Source organism: Poecilia reticulata, linkage group LG9 (assembly GCF_000633615.1).
Source record: "Poecilia reticulata strain Guanapo linkage group LG9, Guppy_female_1.0+MT, whole genome shotgun sequence".
In the NCBI taxonomy this organism is placed as follows: domain Eukaryota; kingdom Metazoa; phylum Chordata; class Actinopteri; order Cyprinodontiformes; family Poeciliidae; genus Poecilia; species Poecilia reticulata.
The window spans coordinates 3491733-3513382 of record NC_024339.1 but is presented as its reverse complement, the minus strand read 5'-3'; the positions used below and the strand labels follow the sequence as shown (position 1 = coordinate 3513382).

The 21650-nt window shown below is 38.2% G+C and overlaps 2 protein-coding genes across 2 annotated transcripts in view; one reads left to right on the top strand and one right to left on the bottom strand.

Annotated features, from left to right (window-relative positions):
- zbtb26 (zinc finger and BTB domain containing 26) overlaps positions 1–21650 on the top strand; it is a 1115122-nt gene that overhangs the window by 827254 nt on the left and 266218 nt on the right. The window lies entirely within an intron of this gene.
- The window catches only part of LOC103469623 (niban-like protein 1), a 45180-nt gene continuing 25319 nt past the window's right edge, over positions 1790–21650 (bottom strand). The window contains exons 6-14 of the mRNA XM_008417415.2: positions 15767–15882; positions 14911–15015; positions 14434–14596; positions 12317–12504; positions 12086–12241; positions 5885–5998; positions 5260–5367; positions 5016–5127; positions 1790–3763 (exon numbers count right to left, since the gene is read on the bottom strand). Of these exons, the coding sequence (XP_008415637.1) occupies positions 2535–3763; positions 5016–5127; positions 5260–5367; positions 5885–5998; positions 12086–12241; positions 12317–12504; positions 14434–14596; positions 14911–15015; positions 15767–15882 (2291 nt within the window). The 3' untranslated portion in view covers positions 1790–2534. The remainder of the gene's footprint in view (positions 3764–5015; positions 5128–5259; positions 5368–5884; positions 5999–12085; positions 12242–12316; positions 12505–14433; positions 14597–14910; positions 15016–15766; positions 15883–21650) is intronic.

The window sequence follows — 21650 nt, the reverse complement described above, 5'->3', positions numbered from 1 at the left end:
ATCATATTGTTGAAGTGCCATGGTTTTGTTGAGACCACATGTGGCACTAAGAAGAAATATATTTTACAGACCATAATAGCATACCATTAAGTGCATTATAAGGAAAGTATCACTTTGTTTTTAATTAGATTTTATATATTTTCAATTAGATTTTATTTTGTATTTATTTCTGCAATATTATTTTTCATGTCAGTGTTAATGTCATGAGGCTCTTTAATGACTCCATGACACTTTCAATTTGACTCACTAGGATTTAATTAAGAACCAGCTTTGTTATTTGTAGTGTCTGCACAGTAAAACTATTAATATATAAATCAATAGACAGGTCTATTGAGTAATATTATCCATGCTTTCGTTCCATATTTGTATGGCATTAAAGGGATCTCTAACTTTTTATCCCACTGAAAGCTGTTTTGTAAATACCATGTGGGYGAAATTTTATGGTTGATGACTATGAGATATCAGTCCCAYAGTCCTGAAGGCAGCACAGAGCTGCACCACCAGAACCTGACAGACACAGTGAAGAGAAGAGTTGATTAATATAGTTGCAATTCTATCCGTGTTGTAATGTTGCAGACCACTGTTTTTTTGCAAATAGTTCAAAGTTTAAACTGATATTATTGTACATCTTTTATCTGGCTATTTTGTGCAAGATTTAGCAACTAACATCAGAATGGCTACTGATAGGCCTATCAATTTTAAGTTGGATGTCAATTGCATTTTTCTTACCTTGATTTCTATTCACATGGCTTTTTGTTTTGGCAAACTAATAATTCAGTATTGTGTTTTTCATTCAAGGATTTTTGATGATAAATACAGAAATGATACAAGTCAAGAAAACGCATTAATCAGGGTTTCCCCCACTGCATTTTAAGCCTGGCGGGCCTCCAGGCTAAGCATTTTCTGCTTATATATACTATTGGTAACAGATAGCAAAGACAGGTTAAAGAGTCTGTTTGGTGAAAATGTTGGAAGCAAAATGACAACATAGTATGGTCAGTATGTGAACACAGTGAGGCCAGGTGTCTTTTTATTCTCCTTAACTCCATAACCACTGTCCATCTTCACCAGTTAACAAAATAACAAGTGACAAGTCACGGATGAAACGGTTGAACTGCCAAAAAGTATATACGTATTTTAATTGTTTTTTTTTATGTTTGCCTTTTTTAAGACTTTATAGTTGGTGTTTCTGAATTGTTAACACATAATGCGAATGCAACATTAACTCAAGGGAAATCTGTTTACTACTAACTGAGCTTCACTAACATTTATGCATTTCCTATAAGAGAAGTAGAGGTTGAAGTATTTATATGGCAAAACCTTTAAGGATTTCAACCACAACTATGTCTTTTGGGGATTTTATGTAATAGACCAACACAAAATAGACAGTTATTTTGAAGTATTGTGAATCTGACAGGAAATTTTCACATTTTTTWAAACTCAGAAACACAGAAGGGCGCAGGGTGACTACACTTACCACCAAGCTTAGCACGTTTTCTGGAGGAAACCCTGAATAATGATAATCATATTAATCATAAAATAATATTCAGTGGAAGTAGCCTACATCTTCTTTGATGGGGGGCAGTAAGGGACCTGTATAATGGATAGGGGCCAAAAAAGGTTGAGGAAAAACTGTTTTTGTTTAATGGATAATGGTTTAATTTCAATAACAGTTTGACTTGATTCACACAAGAGATAACTACATAAAATATACTCCACTCAAAAGAAAAAAAATGAGTGAAAAATAAATAACAGAAAAGGAAGAAATCAGTAAACAATCATGAAATGATTAAAATATATATATATATTAGTAAAAGTGACAGTTAGGTGGTTCTCTGTTCCATACAACGTTTCATACATAATATGCACTGGGTTGGAAGGACAGAAACCCATAGAAATAGTGTTGAATACCTATCTTTGTTCCGCTCTAGAATCTGTCATCTATTGACTGATAGAAGAGGTTTGATTCAACTGTACTCTGGGTTTTTCTCACTTGGTCTGAGCTCATTATCTCGTTGATTCTTGAAGAACACAGACACTTGCATACATCAGGTTAACTGATTAAAAAATACTAACTGTTGTAGATTTTTAAAAGCCACAACAGTTTGTTGAAACAGACTGAAAAGCTAAATGAACAGGCTTTTCAACAAAGGTACCTTATCAAGAGTGTTCAAGCAATTGGTCTTTGTTTGTCACACCATTATCATCCACTGTGCTCATATTTGTAGTTGAAGAAAAAATAAATGTGTGGTATGTGTAGTAAAATAACCTCAGGGTTTTCCTGGTGAATGAAAAGTTGGGAAAACAGTGGTTGACTCGGACATGTTTGGTGAAAACAGGCTGCTTAGTGATTGCTGCTGTGAAAACTTGTGAGGTGCATCAGCATGACCTTTACTGCTAAAAGAAGGAATGAAACAGAGCAGGGTTCAGTTTGAGAGCGCCATGTGGAAATTATTTTAACATTGATTTTTTTTCACAGAGTCCCGAGTTCTGTGCACTGCGTCGGCTACATTTTCCTCCTTTCCCACAAAGAGTTACTCTGGGGGCTGAGGGACAGATGTGGAAATCACCTCTCCCTGCTCCTCCACCTTTGCGGTGGGAGACTGGAAGTCATTGTCATTATGTTGGAGTACAGGGTTTTCTGGAATTGATTCCCTAGTTTCCTCAGGTTGTGTTGACACTGGCACTGCCTTATCCATCTCCTCCTGGTTGAGATGTGGCAGCTCCTCTGACACTGGTTGGTGGTATTCTTTCTTTTCCTCTCCCTGTATATTAACAGAAGCCCCATCTGCAGCTAGTTCAGCCTGGGGTGGGACGTCTTGGTCACATGGTTCAGCTGCTTTTGACTCGTCTTCCTTCAAGTCTGAAGCATGGGACATTTCTGAAGGGTTCCCAAGAGTTGTGTGTGAAGCCTCAGATGCTGTTTCCTCTGAAGGAGGTGGGAGTTGTAGACGTTCCTCTGATTCCTGGAGTGCTTCCTCTTCTGCCACTGCTTTGCTAACCTCTTTACGCTCCTCACTTAAATCTGAAGCACCGTCTACAGCATAGTTAGACAATGCAGCATTTTCTTTAAACAGATGCTTTGGGTTGGCTTTCTCTACCTCTAAATCAAAACCATTGGACAAGTCTGAAGGATTCTTTGGAGTTGTTTTTGTGCCATCAGACAATATTTCCTCAGAACATGGTGAAGGTTCTTGCATCTCCTGCTTGTCTGGGGATGGCTCCTCTTTGACCACAGGGTGGAGGTTTTCTCCCTGTTCCTTCTCTACATTACCTGGTGCATCTTTCACAGCTGAATCAACCTCCACTGGGTTCTTTTCCTTATTCAGCTCTTCTGGGTTAGCTTCTTCTTTCTGTAAGGCTGAACCATTGGTGGAGTCTGGTTGGCTCTCGGTCACTTTGGGCACTGGAGATGTGGTCTGTGTGGTAGCTTCAACATCTGCCTTCTCCTCCCCAGCTCCATCATTCTCCTCTAGGATCACATCAATGGTAGGTGTGTCCCTGAACAACTCACTGGAGCCTTCCACTTGGATCATTGACACCACCTGCTTTACCCTTCTTATCCTCTGGGACTCTGAGGATTCACCAACACCCTCAGAAACCTCCTCCAATTCTTCTCCTTCCTCCTGCTTTCCTCCATACTTCTCTGCCCAGTCAATGGATGGGCTTTCTCCCAACAGATGGAGGCTGGGGTCACTGTTGCTAAGGACAATACTGTCCCTGTACAGGTTGTGTCTCCTCTGGACTGCTGCCTCCTTCACAGCTAGAAAACAAAGCAACAACAGGTTGAGGATGAGCATCTACAAGCTGAGCTAAATAAACATGAACAGAAAATAGATGTAGAGCTATTTTCTGCTTTGTAAATCTCTGGGGCAACTGTGGCTCAGTGGGTAGACTAGTCGTCTTGTAATCGGAAGATTACAAGGCAGAGTTTCTTACTTTTGGACCATAGCTTCTGAACAATGTCTAGTTTATGTAATGAACCCTATTATTCTTTCACATCATGAGTTCTCCAAGAAGCCATGTTAAAACAGTCTCCAAAGTTTTAAGGCCTCCCACTTGATTTTTTACACAGATTATCTGTCTGATGCTAAACTGTCATGACATAGTGACAGCTTTAACAAATATGTAAAAAGATATTTCTTCATAAAAGCTATGAACCCAAGTTCTAAAGTTATTCCTTTCCATTGTATGGAGTCAACAGCCTGGGCTTTCTTAGCAACTTTTTAACCAAATGGCATTTTATAAAAATAAAACAGCCAACATGTTTTTAAGAGTGCCAAGTTGAATAAGCTTTCCTGAAAATATTCCGTTTCATGTTTTCAGCTGACAGCTCGTCTTACTGGCGCCATGTTCCTTGTCAATTTATCTGACAGCTCTGTCTTCAACTGAATATGCATTTGCATATTCACATGTACAGGAATTTATTTTAGAAGTATAAATAATAAATTTTTTTCTAAACAATGCCAATCTGACAATTTATTATTATTTTAGCTATTTTATTACATTTTAAATGTACTTTTTAGGAGTAGTTTTACAACACCGCCCTTCTAAATTTTACATTAGGAATATCGTTATGAAGAATCACTCAATTACTCAATTTAACATTTAAACCAGATGTTCTGATGAGTTACTTGGTACTCAAGTAGCACCAAATACTTTTTGCTCATTGAGTAATTATTTTTGGATGGTTACTTATTACCTTTATTTGAGCAAAAATATGTTGAGTACAATTTTTGGCTACTCTATCCACCTCTGACAGTGCTATGACCACTATGGTGTCCTTCCATATCCAAATATGTATAACAATTCCTTTTATAAAACAACAAATGTGACCATATAAGGAAAACTTTCCTTCCTTTGAGAGCTACCACAACTGTTTCTTGACCAGTCATAGCCAAGATATACCATTACAATCTGTAGCTGGTGTGAGCAATATAAAAACAATATAAATTTATTTTGCATATAAAATAATATAAATCCAAAAACAGAAAAAAACACATTAGAAGACTGACCCATCATGATGTCCTTCATGACTGAGTGCAGAACCACTTCTTCAAAGATGTTTTCCACCAGGATAAACTGGGAAAAGTCTTCAAAGATCAGCTCCTGGAAGCGGGGAAGCTCCTGGTGTTCACAACAAGAAAAGTCAGAACGTCTTCATATCTAAAGTTACAATTACTAAACAGTGGCCATCTTTTCAAAACACACCATGCATCACCATCATGTCCTCTGCTCAGGTAAATTTTATAGACTTACTGAAGCACAGGATGGGGTGAGCTGCTTTAGCATGTAGGGGATGAAGATCTGGAGGAGGGCCTCGCGAAAGAAACGCTTTCTCACTGTACTGCTGTCATAGTCAAATTTCTGGAGAAACAAGCACAGAAGACACTAGAAAATGCTAAAAGTTCCATCAGGGACATTCCTTATTAACATCAAAGAGTGAGTACTGAGTGTTTGGGAGTAAGTGATTGTACTTAAAGGGGACATATACAAAATTAACATTTTTGGCCCTTAAATGTTTTTGTACTTTGAGTGTCTAGGATTGCAAAAAATTTAATGTACTCTCTTCTGGTGCTGTGTAGACATCTTTATATTCTTTATAGATTATGTTTTTCAGTTTGTTCATTTGTCTCTATTTGCTATAATGTTTTTGTCCAAGGCATCTCTACATTTGCTGTGGAACTGCTAAACAACGTCTGAAAATGTATGCTCTTGTATTATGGCAGAAAAATTCCTCCATAAGTAGAGTCAGGACTGCACAGTAAACTGGATTTATGAACAATGGATGCCTGAAGAAGAATGGTTTCATCACCAGTATGCACGTGTGTGTGTGTGTGTGTGTGTGTGTGTGTGTGTGTGTGGTTGGGCAAGTGTGCTGTACCTTTATAACTCTGTCCTGACACCGCTGGATGGTGTTACACAGATCCTCAGCACCCTGAGATTCCAGACTTTGGTGGAGGATCTGTTCAAATGTGTACACTGCATCGTCCATTTGCTGAGGGTAAACATTTGCAATAAGACAGACATCTTCCCTTCTGTGATTTCTTCAGAAAACAATATTTCAATAATTGTTTTGCTTAAGTAAAAGGCAAAAAAAAGTTATTTGATACAAAAGTTTAGGTAACACTTTATTTGACATGCAGTGATTCTTGAGAATAGGGACAGAATGGGTTTTAATTTTCCCATATTTTTTTTCATTATTTATCAACTTTATGTATACAAATATGACAAATAATGTTTTGGAAATGTAAAGATGCTAAGGTACAGGCTCCCAGTTGCAACATTTTAAAAAAAATTAAATTTTTAATCGACCTGACCCAGAACTTTGTCATCACCATCTGACAAGAATAATAAATATTATTTAAAACAAAAAACAACAAAAGTCCATCTGACGGAGTTGACACTGCATGACGGAGTTGACACAGAACTGAAGGTGGTGACAAACTAGTGAGTAAAAAGAAAAACTTGATGTGAAGTAATGCAATTTATGTAAAATACATTAAAATGAATTAACTGCACATTTAAGTGAGATTTGACAACAATTTCACTGAAAGAGTCACAAAAACTCCGATGGAGTCGACATCTGACGGAGTTGACAAAAAGCCAAACTACCTCAATTTATATGATGTTATTCTGAAGGAGGCCATATTGTAGCTCGTCAGGTCCATAAAATCTTTACATTATACCAAAATTAAGCTTTTATTTTACAAAATTTCATAAAAGTTTTGTGCGGGCTGCACAGTGGCGCAGTTGGTAGAGCTGTTGCCTTGCAGCAAGAAGGTTCTGGGTTCGATTCCCAGCCTGGGGTCTTTCTGCATGGAGTTTGCATGTTCTCCCTGTGCATGGTGGGTTTTCTCCGGGTACTCCGGTTTCCTCCCACAGTCCAAAAACATGACTGTTAGGTTAATTGGCCTCTCCAAATTGCCCCTAGGTGTGAGTGTGTGTGTGCATGGTTGTGTGTCCTGTGCGTCTCTGTGTTGCCCTACGACAGACTGGCGACCTGTCCAGGGTGTACCCCGCCTCTCGCCCGAAACGTTAGCTGGAGATGGGCACCAGCAACCCTCCCGACCCCATTAAGGGACAAGGGTGCAAGAAAATGGATGGATGGATGGATAAAAGTTTTGTAAATTGTCAGTTATGTTATTGACACATCATAGTTATGACAAGCAAGTTAGGAATAAAATAGAAGAAAAAACTAAAAAATAACATAAGCTAACCAGCGCTAACTAGCCCTCTTAGCTAAGGAAGAGAAAGGAAAGTTCTGGTGCCCCCCAATAATGCCTGATTTTCTTTTTTACATTCTTTTCATGTCTGACGGTGTTGACAAAAACTAGGGACAAATTTCAATGGAGTTGGAAAATAAATAAAAATGATTTTAATTCAATTTATTTATACTTTTATAATTATTTATATGACTACTTATACTTAATTGTGATAATATATAATTTTGGTATTTATTTAATTGTTTTAAACTATTATAATGTATTGAGTTCTGCTCCTGGACAAGGGATTTTAAAGACACCAGCCACCTACTACAATGTTTAAAATAAAAAAATATTCAGCAAATACCAGGAAAACATACATTGTTGTGCTCACATGACCTAGGTTAGTTTAGTCAGATATTTGAAAAAAATATATTTTGTGTATATTTTATTCAAATTTTGTGCTTTATCCATAGGACCTGTTTTGTCCCTATTCGCAAGAATCACTGTGTGACACTATCATAAACATGGCATAACACATCAATCAATTAATCAGATTTTATTTGTATAGAACCTTTCAGCAACAAGGCATTTCAAAGTCCTTTACATCAGTGGTCCCCAACCTTTTTATTACCACAGACCGGTCAAGACTTGGAAAATTTTGCTGCGGCCCGGGGGAGAGGGGAAGGGGGTGAACCGTCAGATAAGGCTTCTGCATGTTGGTGTTCCCGCTAAATCCTGAATATACCCAATTTGCCTTGTCTTGGCCTTTTTATCGCAGCCTGTGGGGTTTTCCCTGACTGGGAACGAGAATACAACCTGTTGAATATGACAGGGAGCCAATCAGAAAGCGCGGTGACGTAAGAACAGAGGGGAAACCCAAATAGCTGACATATCGCGCAACTGAGTCCGGTGGATATCGGAGATGATATGTGGAAATGTTTATTATTATATGTAAAGGTCATTATGTTTATTCAGTTAAAAATGTTCTATGAAACAACACAGTCACCTCCAAATCATAGTGCAGCAAATGGAGCGGCTGCTCCCATCGTCTTTTATCCACCACCTTTTCTTTCTGTTACGTCTTTTATCTCTTAAAATGACTCCACAAACTATCACTATTGCTTCTACATCGTCATCCGTGTTTGGTTATTCTAAATTCCCATATGCTATGTTGGGAGTTTTGTAGATTTTCTTCTGGAATCGGGATGTTCGTGACTGGAATCGGTTTGTGTTGCTCCTGCCTTGGAGACACGAACCGATCGAACCTGTTGGACTTTTATCAGCTCTGTGGTCACAGAGGTTTGGAGAATTGGGCTGACAATTCTTAAATCTTTCTGTCTAAACCAGACTTAAGACTCACAAGCTCTACTCATCTCCTCTCGACCACTGCCCAAACGCTCTCTGACTTGGGTCGCTATGGTAACGTTTACATATCCCTTCAAAATAATATATGGATACGCCACAAAAAATGAACATTTTACTTTCTCACAATAATGACTAACGGGAGCCCTGAGCTTGTTTCTCTGCAACGAGACGGTCCATCTGGGAGTGATGAGACGATAACACCCGAGGTGTGTTACTTGAGCACAGCGTGCTTGGTCTTTATGTGGCGAAGCAGTTTGAAGTTTCATTGCCTCATTAGCAGCCGGTCGCCGCATGTTACGCAGAGCGGGCTTGTAATGTGGGACTCACCTACTCAGGGCCGTGCAGAGACCACTAAAGGGGCAGGTGCTCAATAAAAAGGGCCCATCTAACCGCATTCTAGGACAGAATATTAAAGCCACTCAGCTTTCAGAGTTTAATAAACAATGATAAATTACAAAATTGTGAGATATACAATCAAAGCTAACGAACATCTTATAAAAATCTTATAAAATAAGATAATTTATTAGTAATTTCTTTCTGCAGGCCTACTTTGTTATAGGAAAGTATTGCAATATTCAAACCCGCAATTTAGCAAGATATGTAAATCAGAGCTAGACCACCAGACATATTTTGTCTTCACAGAATTGCACTATTAAAAAAATAAAGAAGGGCACAATGCAAGCTTTTAGTGTACTGTAATCTATATAAAAAATTAAAACAGCTGCCTGTTTGCTACACTTGCAGGGGAGATGAAGATTGTCCATTCAGGAAAGGAGAGCTGCACCAAACTAACGTGGTACTGCAGAAAAAAAACAAAAGCAAATATTGAATTAATGCTTGTCACCATGAGAAAAGCCTACTGAGTTTTGCTTAAACATTTTTTTTAAATTTAAATCACACATTTTTGACTCATGAAGTTAACTTTTTTTTTGCAAAACAAACTTATTTGCGCTTGTCAGAAATCTTTTCTTGCTATTCTAAGTTTTTGTTTGTGACTCAAAGTTTTGCTTGTGATTCTCACACGAGGTCGTGGGCAGGGGCTAAAATCACAACAAAAGATTTCTGATGTGTGCAAATAAATGTTTATGTTGGTAAAAATGAGTTATTTAATTAAAAAAGTCTCTTAAACAAAACTTTTTTTTTTAAAGGAATCATTACAATTCCAAAAGTTTTGATTACAATTTTATTTTACTTAACTGAGGTTAGTTTTTCTTTTCCATTGAATAATTAGGAAACAGATTTAACTTCATACTCTGCGAACCAGACCCTAAACTTAAAGTCTGGGTTCAGTTTTTTTTTCCCCTTCTTTAATGACACGCTTTTATTACATACATTATATCTATCATGGTAATTCAGGGTGAATTATTTTTAATTCTAAATGAATATCCTTGTTGGACTTTTATTTAAGTGTTATTCTCCTTCAAGATGCATTTACCCAACGCCAGAATAAAGGCAATGTACATTATGCAGAAAAGAAAATTAGAAGATCGGACATATGTCCATTATGGTGTTGATAGGTTTTGGACGGGCGATGTGCCCTTATTGCACAAGCAATACTAAAGAATGACTGACATAATTAAAGATACAGGGAAGAAGCTTTTTAGTTATCTTGCTTTGCTAGCAAAGTCGTTAGCTRGCAGCTAGCTARTAGCACAACAACAACAGCCTAATGTCTGTATGATAAAAATACTGAATCGATMGATAAGAACAGTTTCTCCTCACCTGGCTGTCTCCTCCCACTCAGTAGTTCTTCAGAGAAAGGCAGACACAGAGGCCTGTCAGTGTCTGTTGTATTTCATTACCTCTCTGCTTAAACCGCGACTCCGAGCTGAAGCAGAAAGGATACTTCAACGTTTTCAGTCATCTGACAAGTAGCAAGTCTTCTCTACTTTATTCACCAAAAACGTTTTTTTTTATAATTCACCAAAAACTGTTCCATAATCTGGAACGTTCGCTACGTTGAGCTCCGCAGTTAGCCGCTTTATCTCACTGCGCGAGAGGCAACTGCGTTATGCGTCACGGTTAAAAGGTCAAAGGTAACAAGGTGACCGGCTTATTATATTATACAAAAAAGCAAATAATTTTAGTACATGTTTTTATGCGTCAGAAGAGGGCTTAGGAAATAATACCAAAAAAAAAAAAAAAAAGAATTGACCAAAAGGGCACTAGGGGGCAAGGAGCAAAAGGGGCAGGTGCTCAAGCCCCCCCAATGACCACCTCTCTGCACGTGCCTGCACCTACTGGTCCGGGATAAATCCATTCTCCTGTCTCTTCTCTGGGCCTTTTCCCCTTTACAAAGAAACTTTACAAAGAGACCTGATCTGTTTCTTACTCATTTTGCTGCTTGTGGGCTCAGTGTTGGCGCGCAAGTAACCGAGAGAATCCGGTTAAAGGTTTTTTCAAAATAAAAGATCCTCCAGACTCAATACAAAAAACGGAAATATTTAATTATTTCTTGCGCGGCACAGTCCACGGACGGTACCGGTCCACGGACCAGGGGTTGGGGACCACTGCTTTACATCATGTAAACGCAAAAATACAAAGTCATAGAAAACACAGTCAACAACGTTACATTTTGCACATCAGATTATTAATTAATGTTTCATAATTAGGTTTCAAAAACAAGTCTAAACAGCTGAGATTTTAATCTATAACTCAAAGGAGTTTAAAGGAACTCAGTGATTCTGAGCTACCTATGAACATAATGAATGTTTATGACAGTTGTCATGAAGTGTCATTCAGTAAATAATGACACTTTTAATGCAACGTTGCATTATAACTTGTATTAAAAGTCCATCAAAATGGTCAACTTTGCATTAAAAATGTCATTATTTACTGAATGACACTTCATGACACCATCCATAAACATTCATGAACACTCCATCTTCATGACAGATGCTAAGTCATGTTTATGAACATGTAATGTCAGTCTTATGCAGATCCTGTCAAATAAATAAAGTGGTGCCAAAGTTTTATCTAAAGCTTAGGCCATGTCCTCATGTGTTCAAACAATGCAAAGAAATGACAAAGTTTTAATAATCTCATGACCTCGGGTCAAACAGCTGTCACACACTGACCTCATTTTACCCTAATCCACACACTGATGACTGTGTGTGGTATCCTGTAATATCTCCCAAGCTGCTCCCCAGTCTGCTGCTCAGTGTTAAATATGCATTAAAGTAAGGTCAGTACATTAGAATCTCCAGTTTTGAAATCAGAAATTGGAGCGTGAACTCTAGACTTAATCTGTTTCTTTCTGAGTTCCAGCATTTGGACTTTAGCTGTACAAAATGTGTGACGGCATTCTGAGAAGCCCTGGACCTTAAGAAATATAAAGGTAAAATCAAAAATTAGTCAAAAACGGCCATTTAGAACACTGACTCCCAAGGGTTAAGGACCCATTCTATTTCACCTCCACTACTACAAGTGCAGGCTGCAATGTGCCAATCTGGACACTTGGTCGTAATAAGTCCTACGATGCTCCTTCAATATCAGCATAAGAATCAGATTACCTTTCTCATGAGAATTTGAGCCCTTTGAACAAACACTGAGGGGCTGGCGACGTCAAATCGCTGCTGCAGCCCCTCTAGACTCAGCTGCTCCACCTTTTCATAGCAGCTCTGCATCTTCACTGGGTGGAAGGCCAGCATGGAGATCTTCTCCATGTGCTGGGGAGAAAAGAGCAGGAGGGGTCATTTGGGATGGAACCAATAGAGGTACAAATTGCTGATTCTCCAGCTTACCTGTGCTACAGTCTCCTTTGTACCGTTATTGAGGCTGTTCTTGCTCATGTCCACCAGTTCCCTGAAGAAAACATCACGGACTTCAAAGAAGCCTCGGCTGGTGGGCTCCATAAGGGCATCCAGAATGGAGCTGATGTAAGGCTGGATGCTCACCTTCAGCAACTTTTCAGCCTTAGGAAGAACCACGGCTGCAGGAGAGCAGGGAACAAAGGTTTGAGCCAGTTTTAGAAAATCAGAAAGCCTTCTGTTCAGACAAAATTAACAGACTATGGACATTAGTAGTCTGATTACATTGGCTGAAATAAGAGATAAAGTTCCTCCATAATAATGTGAAAATCTAATAAAGTTGTGCCAATTCACTACATCTGATTCACTGCTGCTATGGCTAGTTCTACAAGCTGTTCACAAATAGACTAAAACTACAGGAGGAGGTAGAACCTGACTGAACAATGATCAACAAGCAGCAGTGCGTCAGATATTTGGCATATGCAGCATATCATATGCTTCATATTTGTTCTTCATATCTTAATCTTCCTTTGACCTCAGCGCATGTTGGTTCATAATAATCTACTTAACAGATCTCTGCAGTGAAATAAAAACAGCTGATGCTAAAAAGCCTTTTACACACAGAGTGTGAAAAAATGCTGCTAATCTGATTGTTTCTATTGCACTACAATGACAGGGAGCTGATGGACAATTGAAGGTAACTGTCCAACAGCTCCCTGTGTAAACAGTGTGTTGACAGTAAAAGTATATCTATGATACAAGTATCAGGAACAGGAAAGTTTATAGATACTTTCACTACTATACTAATACATCTAGAAAGACATAATCCTCTAATCTAGAACAGACTTGATTTTTATTCAGAATTTGATGGTGCACTTAAAAATATTAACTTAGCAAGTTAGCAGACAAGTGAGATAAAACCGAGTGATCATACAAAAAGTATGAATAGTTTCAATGTAAACCATCACACTCTCAGTGTCAAAGCCACATGTATCATTTTAAACTGCAGCAAAAGGCAATTGTATTTGTGTAGTAAAGGTTTCAGCACCAAGATAATAAATAGTGCCTGACATTATAAGATAGAGATTTTTGCTGCTATTGTACCACGTTTTTAAACAATTTTATCAACATCAACATCCAAACAAAATCTCAAGAGTTGTCAGCAGCAGTCTTTTTAAAACTGCAGAAATGTTCTAAGACCTCTTCCTTAGTCTCAGAGGTCAATATACGGATTTAGGAGCTCCAGAGCACAGCGTTAACATAGATATGAAAAGGTCTTGTCAGGTTTATTAAGTTACTGTTTATATTTTTGGAACTTTTACAAAAATATGTTTTTTAAATATTTGTTGAAAGTGTCACTATGTCTTGACCATATAAAAAATATTCAAGCTACTCCAACTCTTCCATGAGCTACTATGGTCGTCTGAGAAAATACGCTGTTCCCAGTGAAAAACAACCAATCACAGCCAGAAGGAGGGTCAATCAACCTTGTGAACGTACTGCTCAATGTGAACGCACATTGAGCAGTGAACACTCAGTGGAGAAACAACTGTTCCAGGAAACTGTTCATTTGCCATCATCAGTAACCATGTTAACCAGCCAGAGCATTCCTGACAGGCTCTGCTGTAGTGAATCAGATATAGGTTAGCAGAGAGTGAGAGGGAGGGTGTGAGCAGTGCGTACAATAGGGTAATTGACAGTGCTAAGACCCTCTTTCTGCTCTGATTTGTTTCTGTCGGAGATGTGTATTTGTCCAGTTGACAGCAGGGGGAAGGCAAAGGAGCTCAGTTTTTTTCACAGATTTTCTGAAAAAATCTGTAAAACATAAGCAAATATGTTTTAGCATATTTGCTAAAACATGATAGTTTTAGCAAATATGCAAAAAGTTTTTTTTTTTTTTACAAAACTTACATACTGTAACTTTAATGTTATTTTTCTTAACCTTTAATAATATTGGTAAAAACAAAACTTCCAAAATCAAGATTAGATCACCACCTAAAAACTGGAGAATATTGAAAGTCAGTTCATTTTAAATTATCTTTTTTAAAATAGCAGCCAAAGAAACCCTTAAAGGGATCATCCAGGAAACGCAACAGGCTGATGCTGCCAACCTTTGATCTTGTTTGTGACGTGCTCCTTGGATGTGATGATCTGATCCATATCTGTTCGTATGAAAGCTTCCAGAGAGGAGCGCGCTGCTTCACACTTCTGCACTGCCGCTTCATACTGGCTCTGACACTGGCTCTGCACCAAACCGTACACCGCATCCGTGATCTGCACACAAAACACATAGCTGAAGGATTACACTCCTGTTACAGCGGTACTGGTTTTATAAATAAAGTGGCTAATAAGTGTAATTTCTTAATAGTTTTTTAAGAATCATTTCTATAAAATAAAACAGATCCAATACTGATCGTGGAAACACGACAGAAGAGTAGAGCAAAATAAAGAAAGTAGCAAAAAAAGTTTACATTTATAATATTTCTCATTTTGCCAAAAATAGGGGAATAAAAGACATAAAACAGAGTTTTAGCTATGAGTATTGTTTGTTAAATTCAAAGCTGAAGACAAGTGATGGAGTGTCTCACCAGCATCCAGTTCCTCTGCCTCTCATGCAGTTTTCCTTTGAGGCGGGGGGAGATGAGCTCCCGCAGTTCAGGCAGGAGGCTCTCCATCACCAGGTTAGACAGGATCTGCAAGGAATCCTGTAGTTGAGCCAGTCTGCCAGTCTGGCTCAACTGTATGTTCACCAAGATTCAGAAACTGGATTATCATGGTAGAACATCTTTGCACTGGCAACAATGGTGCCACCTGCATGAGGCCAGGGGATGAACAGACTACTGCTTTTCTAATCACTTCCATTGGTTGCTCTTACTCTGACAATCTGCAAAATAAATTTTACCCTTTAATTCTCACCTAGCACATTAAAACAGATTGTTGTGAAGCTCAAAGTGTTGACTCTTATTTTTCCATGAGTAAAAACAGCTGCAGAAAAAGATGCTTGAATCTCCCAAGAGCCACACTGCAGTTTCTCAAATAGCTTAGTATGTAACTAGAACAATATAAATCTTCAAATTCCATTATGACTTCTGGTTTTGATATGCATCCAAAGAACATAAGAAGCTCCTCTGGAGATGCTTTAGACACACAATATCTGTAAAAACAGCTCACAGCTGTCATATAAAGACAACAACTACTGTAGTTGAATTCTCTTATTGTATTATAACATTTGGATTGATGAACTGCATACATGTCTAGGTTTGTGTTTTAATTCAGAGAATCAACCTGTAGTTTTAGCTGTGTTCAGCTATTTCAATTGCAATAAACAAAAGCTTTCATATCTACCATGAGATCCAAACCGATACTCTCAATCCCAACTCAGAACACACATGGTGAGTCACTGGTATGTGGCGGAAATATGGTCATACGTTCAGTATGCTTTACCTGTGATGGTACACCACACATCATCTCCCAGGTGCCAAAGTGCCCTTGAGCCTGGCGGTAAAGTCGGACTGTGTCGGTAAAAGCTGGCGTTTGGACTTCATGTTCCTCAGACAAACCTAAAAACAGAAAATGAACCATGTTTAGCAGCCTGGTGTGTGTGCGCTCTGCTTTTGAAAGCTTGGAAGGAACTGAAAAATATTAGTCACTGCAGTTTTTGGCATTCACTGGCATCAACTCTGAGCGTGAGGAGAAAGGTCTGAGAAAGCACAATGAATATTTGAAAGAGCAGAAGTTTTGAGAACAAGCATTACAAGTTTTGAGAAGAAAGATGTGAAGTCCTGCTTTCAAACTGAAAATGTATGCTCTCAAATTTTGGCAGAAAAATTCCACCATGCAAAGCATAACTGCTATTCTTTGCAGGTTTTTATATTTGACATACCACTGCTAAATAAAGTAGACTTTGTGGTGCCTCTAGGTTAGTAGTGGTGTACTTCTAGTCCATTTTGAGGTTTGAGGAAGATGGAGGCTTTCAGCATTTAGTATGCAACATAATGCAGAAAATAAAACCGCGGTAACTACTGCCACCAAGTCTGACTGAAAACTTGTCACTAACTGCAAATTATAACCACCTGCCTGCTAAGTATTCTGCTGTACTTTCTCCTGCTGCCACCATGTGGCGTAGCTACCTTTCCCACAGATTCAGTTTCTAACTGAACATTCATGGCCTTTGGTGTCTTTTTGTATCTTTTCTTGTTCGTGCAACGCAATGATCTTTTCACTTAACATTTTGGACAATAACTCAAGGAAACAATAATGGCAAAGACCCAACATTTCAAGGTGTTCCATCTCAAACATTAAAGCTGTCAACAGGATGCATCAAGGGAAACCAAACAATTGATTGACGAGGACAATTTAGTGTTCAATTTGGAAATGATTGCAGTACTAGCGTTATTTAATTATTCAAATTGCTTTTTTGTCATTTGTATATTGGAAACACCTGAAAAAAAAGCAGTTCAGAGAAATGGTCTAAGCTCAGAGACCTAATTACTAAACTACTGACAGGACTCAAAGTCACAGCAGACTAAAGAACTGAAAACATCATCAATACTGTAAAGTGACAATATCTAGATCAAGAAGTGGCATGGCCTCTTGGAAAGGCGTCAGTAGAACAAAGCCCTCATTGTTCAGAAGATTTGATTTGATTCACATGAACCAAAGACAAAAATGAAACACAAACAAGCTGGTTGAGCAGGTTTCCAGGAGACAAGTCAGTAAAAACAACAAAAAATTTAAAAAGAAATAAAAACACCCTTCAGATGTTCATCTGCCGTACTTTACAGACAGGCAACTGATTGGACACTTGTCAAATATTTCAAACTAATTGGTTGAATTAAAGAAGACAGTCACTCCCTCGTTGTTCCAGTTCTACTGCACTGTTGGAAGGGCTTTTTCAAATAAAATGTGACTCAGGAATATCAGTTTACAGTCATGGCCAAAAGTTTTGAGAATGACACAAATATTATATTTTCACATGATCTGCTGCCCTCTGGTTTTCATGTGTGTATGTCAGATGTTTTCGTCACATACAGAAATACAAYTGCAATCATATTATGAGTAACAAAAGCTTTTATTSACARAATGAGTTAATGCAACAAGTCAATATTTACAGTGTTGACCCCTCTTCTTCAGGACCTCTGCAGTTCYCCCTGGCATGCTCTCAATCAACTTCTGGACCAAATCCTGACTGATAGCAGTCCATTCTTGCACAATCAATACTTGCATTTTGTCAGAATTCCTAGGTTTTTGTTTTTCCACCCGTCTCTTGATGATTGACCACAAGTTTTCAATGGGATTAAGATCTGAGAAGTTTCCAGGCCATGGACCCAAAATCTCTATGTTTTGTTCCCTGAGTCAGTTAGTTATCACCTTTGCTTTATAGCAAGGTGCTCCATCATGCTGGAAAAGGCATTGTTCATCCCCAAACWGCTCTTGGACGGTTGGGAGAAGTTGCTCTTGGAGGACATTCTGGTACCATTCTTTATTCATGGCTGTGTTTTTAGGCAAGACTGTGAGAGCCGACTCCCTTGGCTGAGAAGCAACCCCACACATGAATGGTTTCAGGATGCTTTACAGTTGGCGTGAGACAAGACTGGTGGTAGCGCTCACCTCRTCTTYTCCCAACAAGCTGTTTTCCAGATGTCCCAAACAATCGGAAAGGGGATTCATCAGAGAAAATGACTTTACCCCAGTCCTCAGCAGTCCACTCCCTGTACCTTTTGCAGAATATCAGTCTGTCCCTGATGTTTTTCCTGGAGAGAAGTGGCTTCTTTGCTACCCTCCTTGAGACCAGGMCTTGCTCCAAGAGTCTCCGCCTCACAGTGCGTGCAGATGCACTCACACCTGCCTGCTGCCATTCCTGAGCAAGCTCTGCACTGCTGGTAGCCCGATCCCGCAGCTGAAACATTTTTAAGAGACGGTCCTGGCGCTWGCTGGTCTTTCTTGGGCGCCCTGGAGCCTTTTTGGCAACAATGGAACCTCTCTCCTTGAAGTTCTTGATGATGCGATAGATTGTTGACTGAGGTGCAAACTTTCTAGCTGCGATACTCTTTCTTCCCTGTTAGGCCATTTTTGTGCAGTGCAATGATGACTGCACATGTTTCTTTATAGATAACCATGGTTCACAGAAGAGAAACAATGATGCCAAGCACCAGCCTCTTTTTAGTGTCCAGTGGTGTCATGACAGATTGATCTCCAGCCCTGTCCTCATCAACACCCACACCTGTGTTAATGGAGCAATCACTGAAACTATGTTAGCTGGTCATTTTAAGGCTGCAATGAAGTTGAAATGTGTTTTGGGGGATAAAGTTCATTTTCTAGGCAAATATTGACTTTGCAATTAATTGCTGTTAAGCTGATCACTCTTTATAACATTCTGGAGTATATGCAAATTGCCATTATAAAAACTGAAGCTGTAGACTTTGAAATATTAACATTTGAATCGTTCTCAAAACTTTTGGCCATGACTGTACAATGGATGGCTGGCATTTGTGCTCTGTTAGATGCCATAGCTCTGCAACATCAGCAGAGTGTGCTAAAGCCAACCAAGATTTTATCCATTAAGGTGTTCAAACAAGTTGAAGCATCCTTTCAAATTAAGTTTTCAGATAGAGGGTGGGAGTGACATGGAAGCAGTCCCACCCCTTCATTTTTATAGGAATGAAGGTCCGATTCCCTATCAGGAGGAACAGGGTATCGACTCTGACAATGTATTCAAACATGACTCCATAAACACAGTTCATTGTTTAATTAATGCGTCTTATAGTTGCCTCAATACAATAAAATTACATTACTCTCAATGTGAAGAAAACATAAGCATCTTCTATTAGTGGTTCATGCAATAAACCACTGTGATGGTGGTTTTATTATGAAAGGAAATGATCAGCTTTGTTCCACCTTCACAAGATCAGCATGTTGTAATAAATGGTTACAGTCATGAAGTGGCATACTAAATCACTGGAGTGTAATTACTGGGTGTTGTGGGTTTGTAATGACCTGGTGTGTCACCGACAGCCCTCTGCTAAGAATCAGCTTGGTGAGCTGAGGTGAATCAATGGAGAGAGTCTGAGCTCATATCATCCAGCAGCGTGTCATGCCTAAAACACTAATGTCGACATTCCTTATGGCTTCTGTCGCCAATCACCACTGTAGGTTAACTTTACAGATTTATGCTACAGAAATAATACCACTACATAAACAACAGCACAGTTACCAAGGACGATGTATACACCTGTGGAGAGGTAAGTCAGATAAAGAGCTGCCATCACATAGTCCATAGTCACATGAATATGTGTTTCAATGAGGCTCATTTGGCAGATTAAAAGTAATGAAATTTGACAACCTTTAAGACAACTTTTCATTAACCCCTTCAGACCCCCTCGTCCACTGGAATGGACATGATATTTTTCTGGGATTAAACCAATAAAAAATTAAGGAATTTGTTATTTGCAGGATGTTTCTTACAGTTTAGTTTCTTATTAAACAAAAACAATGAAGTTTAGACTTAACTTGATACTAGTGAGTTTCAGGGATCAGACCAAGACGAGCATGTGTATGAAGTAAGAGACAGGGAGGAGTACGCATCTGTTTTTAATCAAAAATATTAATTTATATTCATAGCAACCTAAAAAATTGCTCAGTATAATTTTAAGTATTTCCAGTTATAGTATTTTGACATTTTTTTCTATCATGAAATTGTAGGATTTTTTAAAAAGTTGAATGTCCTTCCCAATGGACATCAAGAGTTTGTATATGTTGTACAATGCCTTATTATTCAGTGTTACCATGCAAAGAAAGAAGCATGTCTGAGCATTTCATAGGTAGTTTGTGATTTCTTAATGATTTTATGTCATTTTATTTTTTCAATGATGGAGTATAAACTCCCAGACTTTCTTGAACTGATTGTACATCAAGAGATATCTGATTTTGAGTGCTGGGATGTAGAAAAAAAGTCATGTAAAAACAGGAATTAGATGGTAAATTGAGGACTAAAGCAGTCCCAGTTTTTCAAAGCGTCTCATTCAGAGGTGTTCAACCTGTACAGTGAATCAGTGGGTGGCGTTGTCCTGGTCGATCAAATTGTCGGTGTGTATCACACAAAAATCTTGGAAAAAGTCAAGATTTTTTTTGTGGTACACAAAAAAATCTGGTGGATGGCATCTGGTGGAGGCCATCCACCAGATGCAAGAGGCCATAATGCACAGGAAAAACACTTCTACTGTATGTAAAATCCACCTGTGCTCATCACAATCAAGAGTGCTCATCAAAAATGTGAGATTACATGAAAATACCCAGCAACCTAATGCTTTGTCAACTGTTTGGCAACTGTGTAATCCATTTTTAGATGTTTATATTACTGTACATAGTAGCGTGTCAATGCATTTGAAAATTCAATGACACATTCCTAAAGTCAAAACAGCATTTTGTATTATATATTCTCTATTCAGACATGCACACTGATAAACAAAAAAAGCAAACATCCAGTTTTAAAGGTTTGAGATCATGATATTACATGAAACTATGGGAAAAGTATAGAAGTTTTCAACACATTCTACGCTCATTTAGTCGTGATATCCACTACAATAGACATCATGAAAAACATAAAAACATGAGATAGGAAAAATGTCTCTTTTCCTCCTTTATTTCTATGCTTAAGAAGAGTAAAAATCAGCTGAGTAAATGTTTTTGGCTCACTAGAAAAAAATCTGATCTGACGGAGTCTATTTCTGTATTAAGAATGTTTTGTATTGATCGGATGTAATATTTGAATTTTAAATGTCATGTTTTCATTAACTAAGTGGAAAATTATAATTATCGTAAAGGTTTTCAAACAACCATCTGCGTGTAGCTAATCTCTATGTGTTTCACTTAGTGTGATAAACTTCCTGAAATGAATGGAATTTTCAATAATATTCTAATTTATTGAATGAGTCTGTATAGGGAAAAGTAAAAAAGTATGAATACCCTTGAAGATTTTTCATATTTGGTCACTTTACAACCACAAACTCCAATAGGATTGTTCAAATTTATTTCTGAAATTCTGATAGAGAAATTCAAAAAAGTTCGTAGATGTGAAGTGGAAAAAAATATACATGGATTTCAAATTCTCTGACAATTAATATCAGAAAACCATGGTGAGCAGTTGCATCCTCATCCACCCTCGCAGCCAAAACTTTATACAACCACATTTAGAGGCAAATCTCTACCAGCTGATCAGGAAAACATTTCCCTATATCCTCCTCATGTTTTGCCATGAGGATGATATGTTCATGGTGATGGAAGCATTTTGCAATTTGGTCTAAATCTTCATCTGACCATAGCACCTATT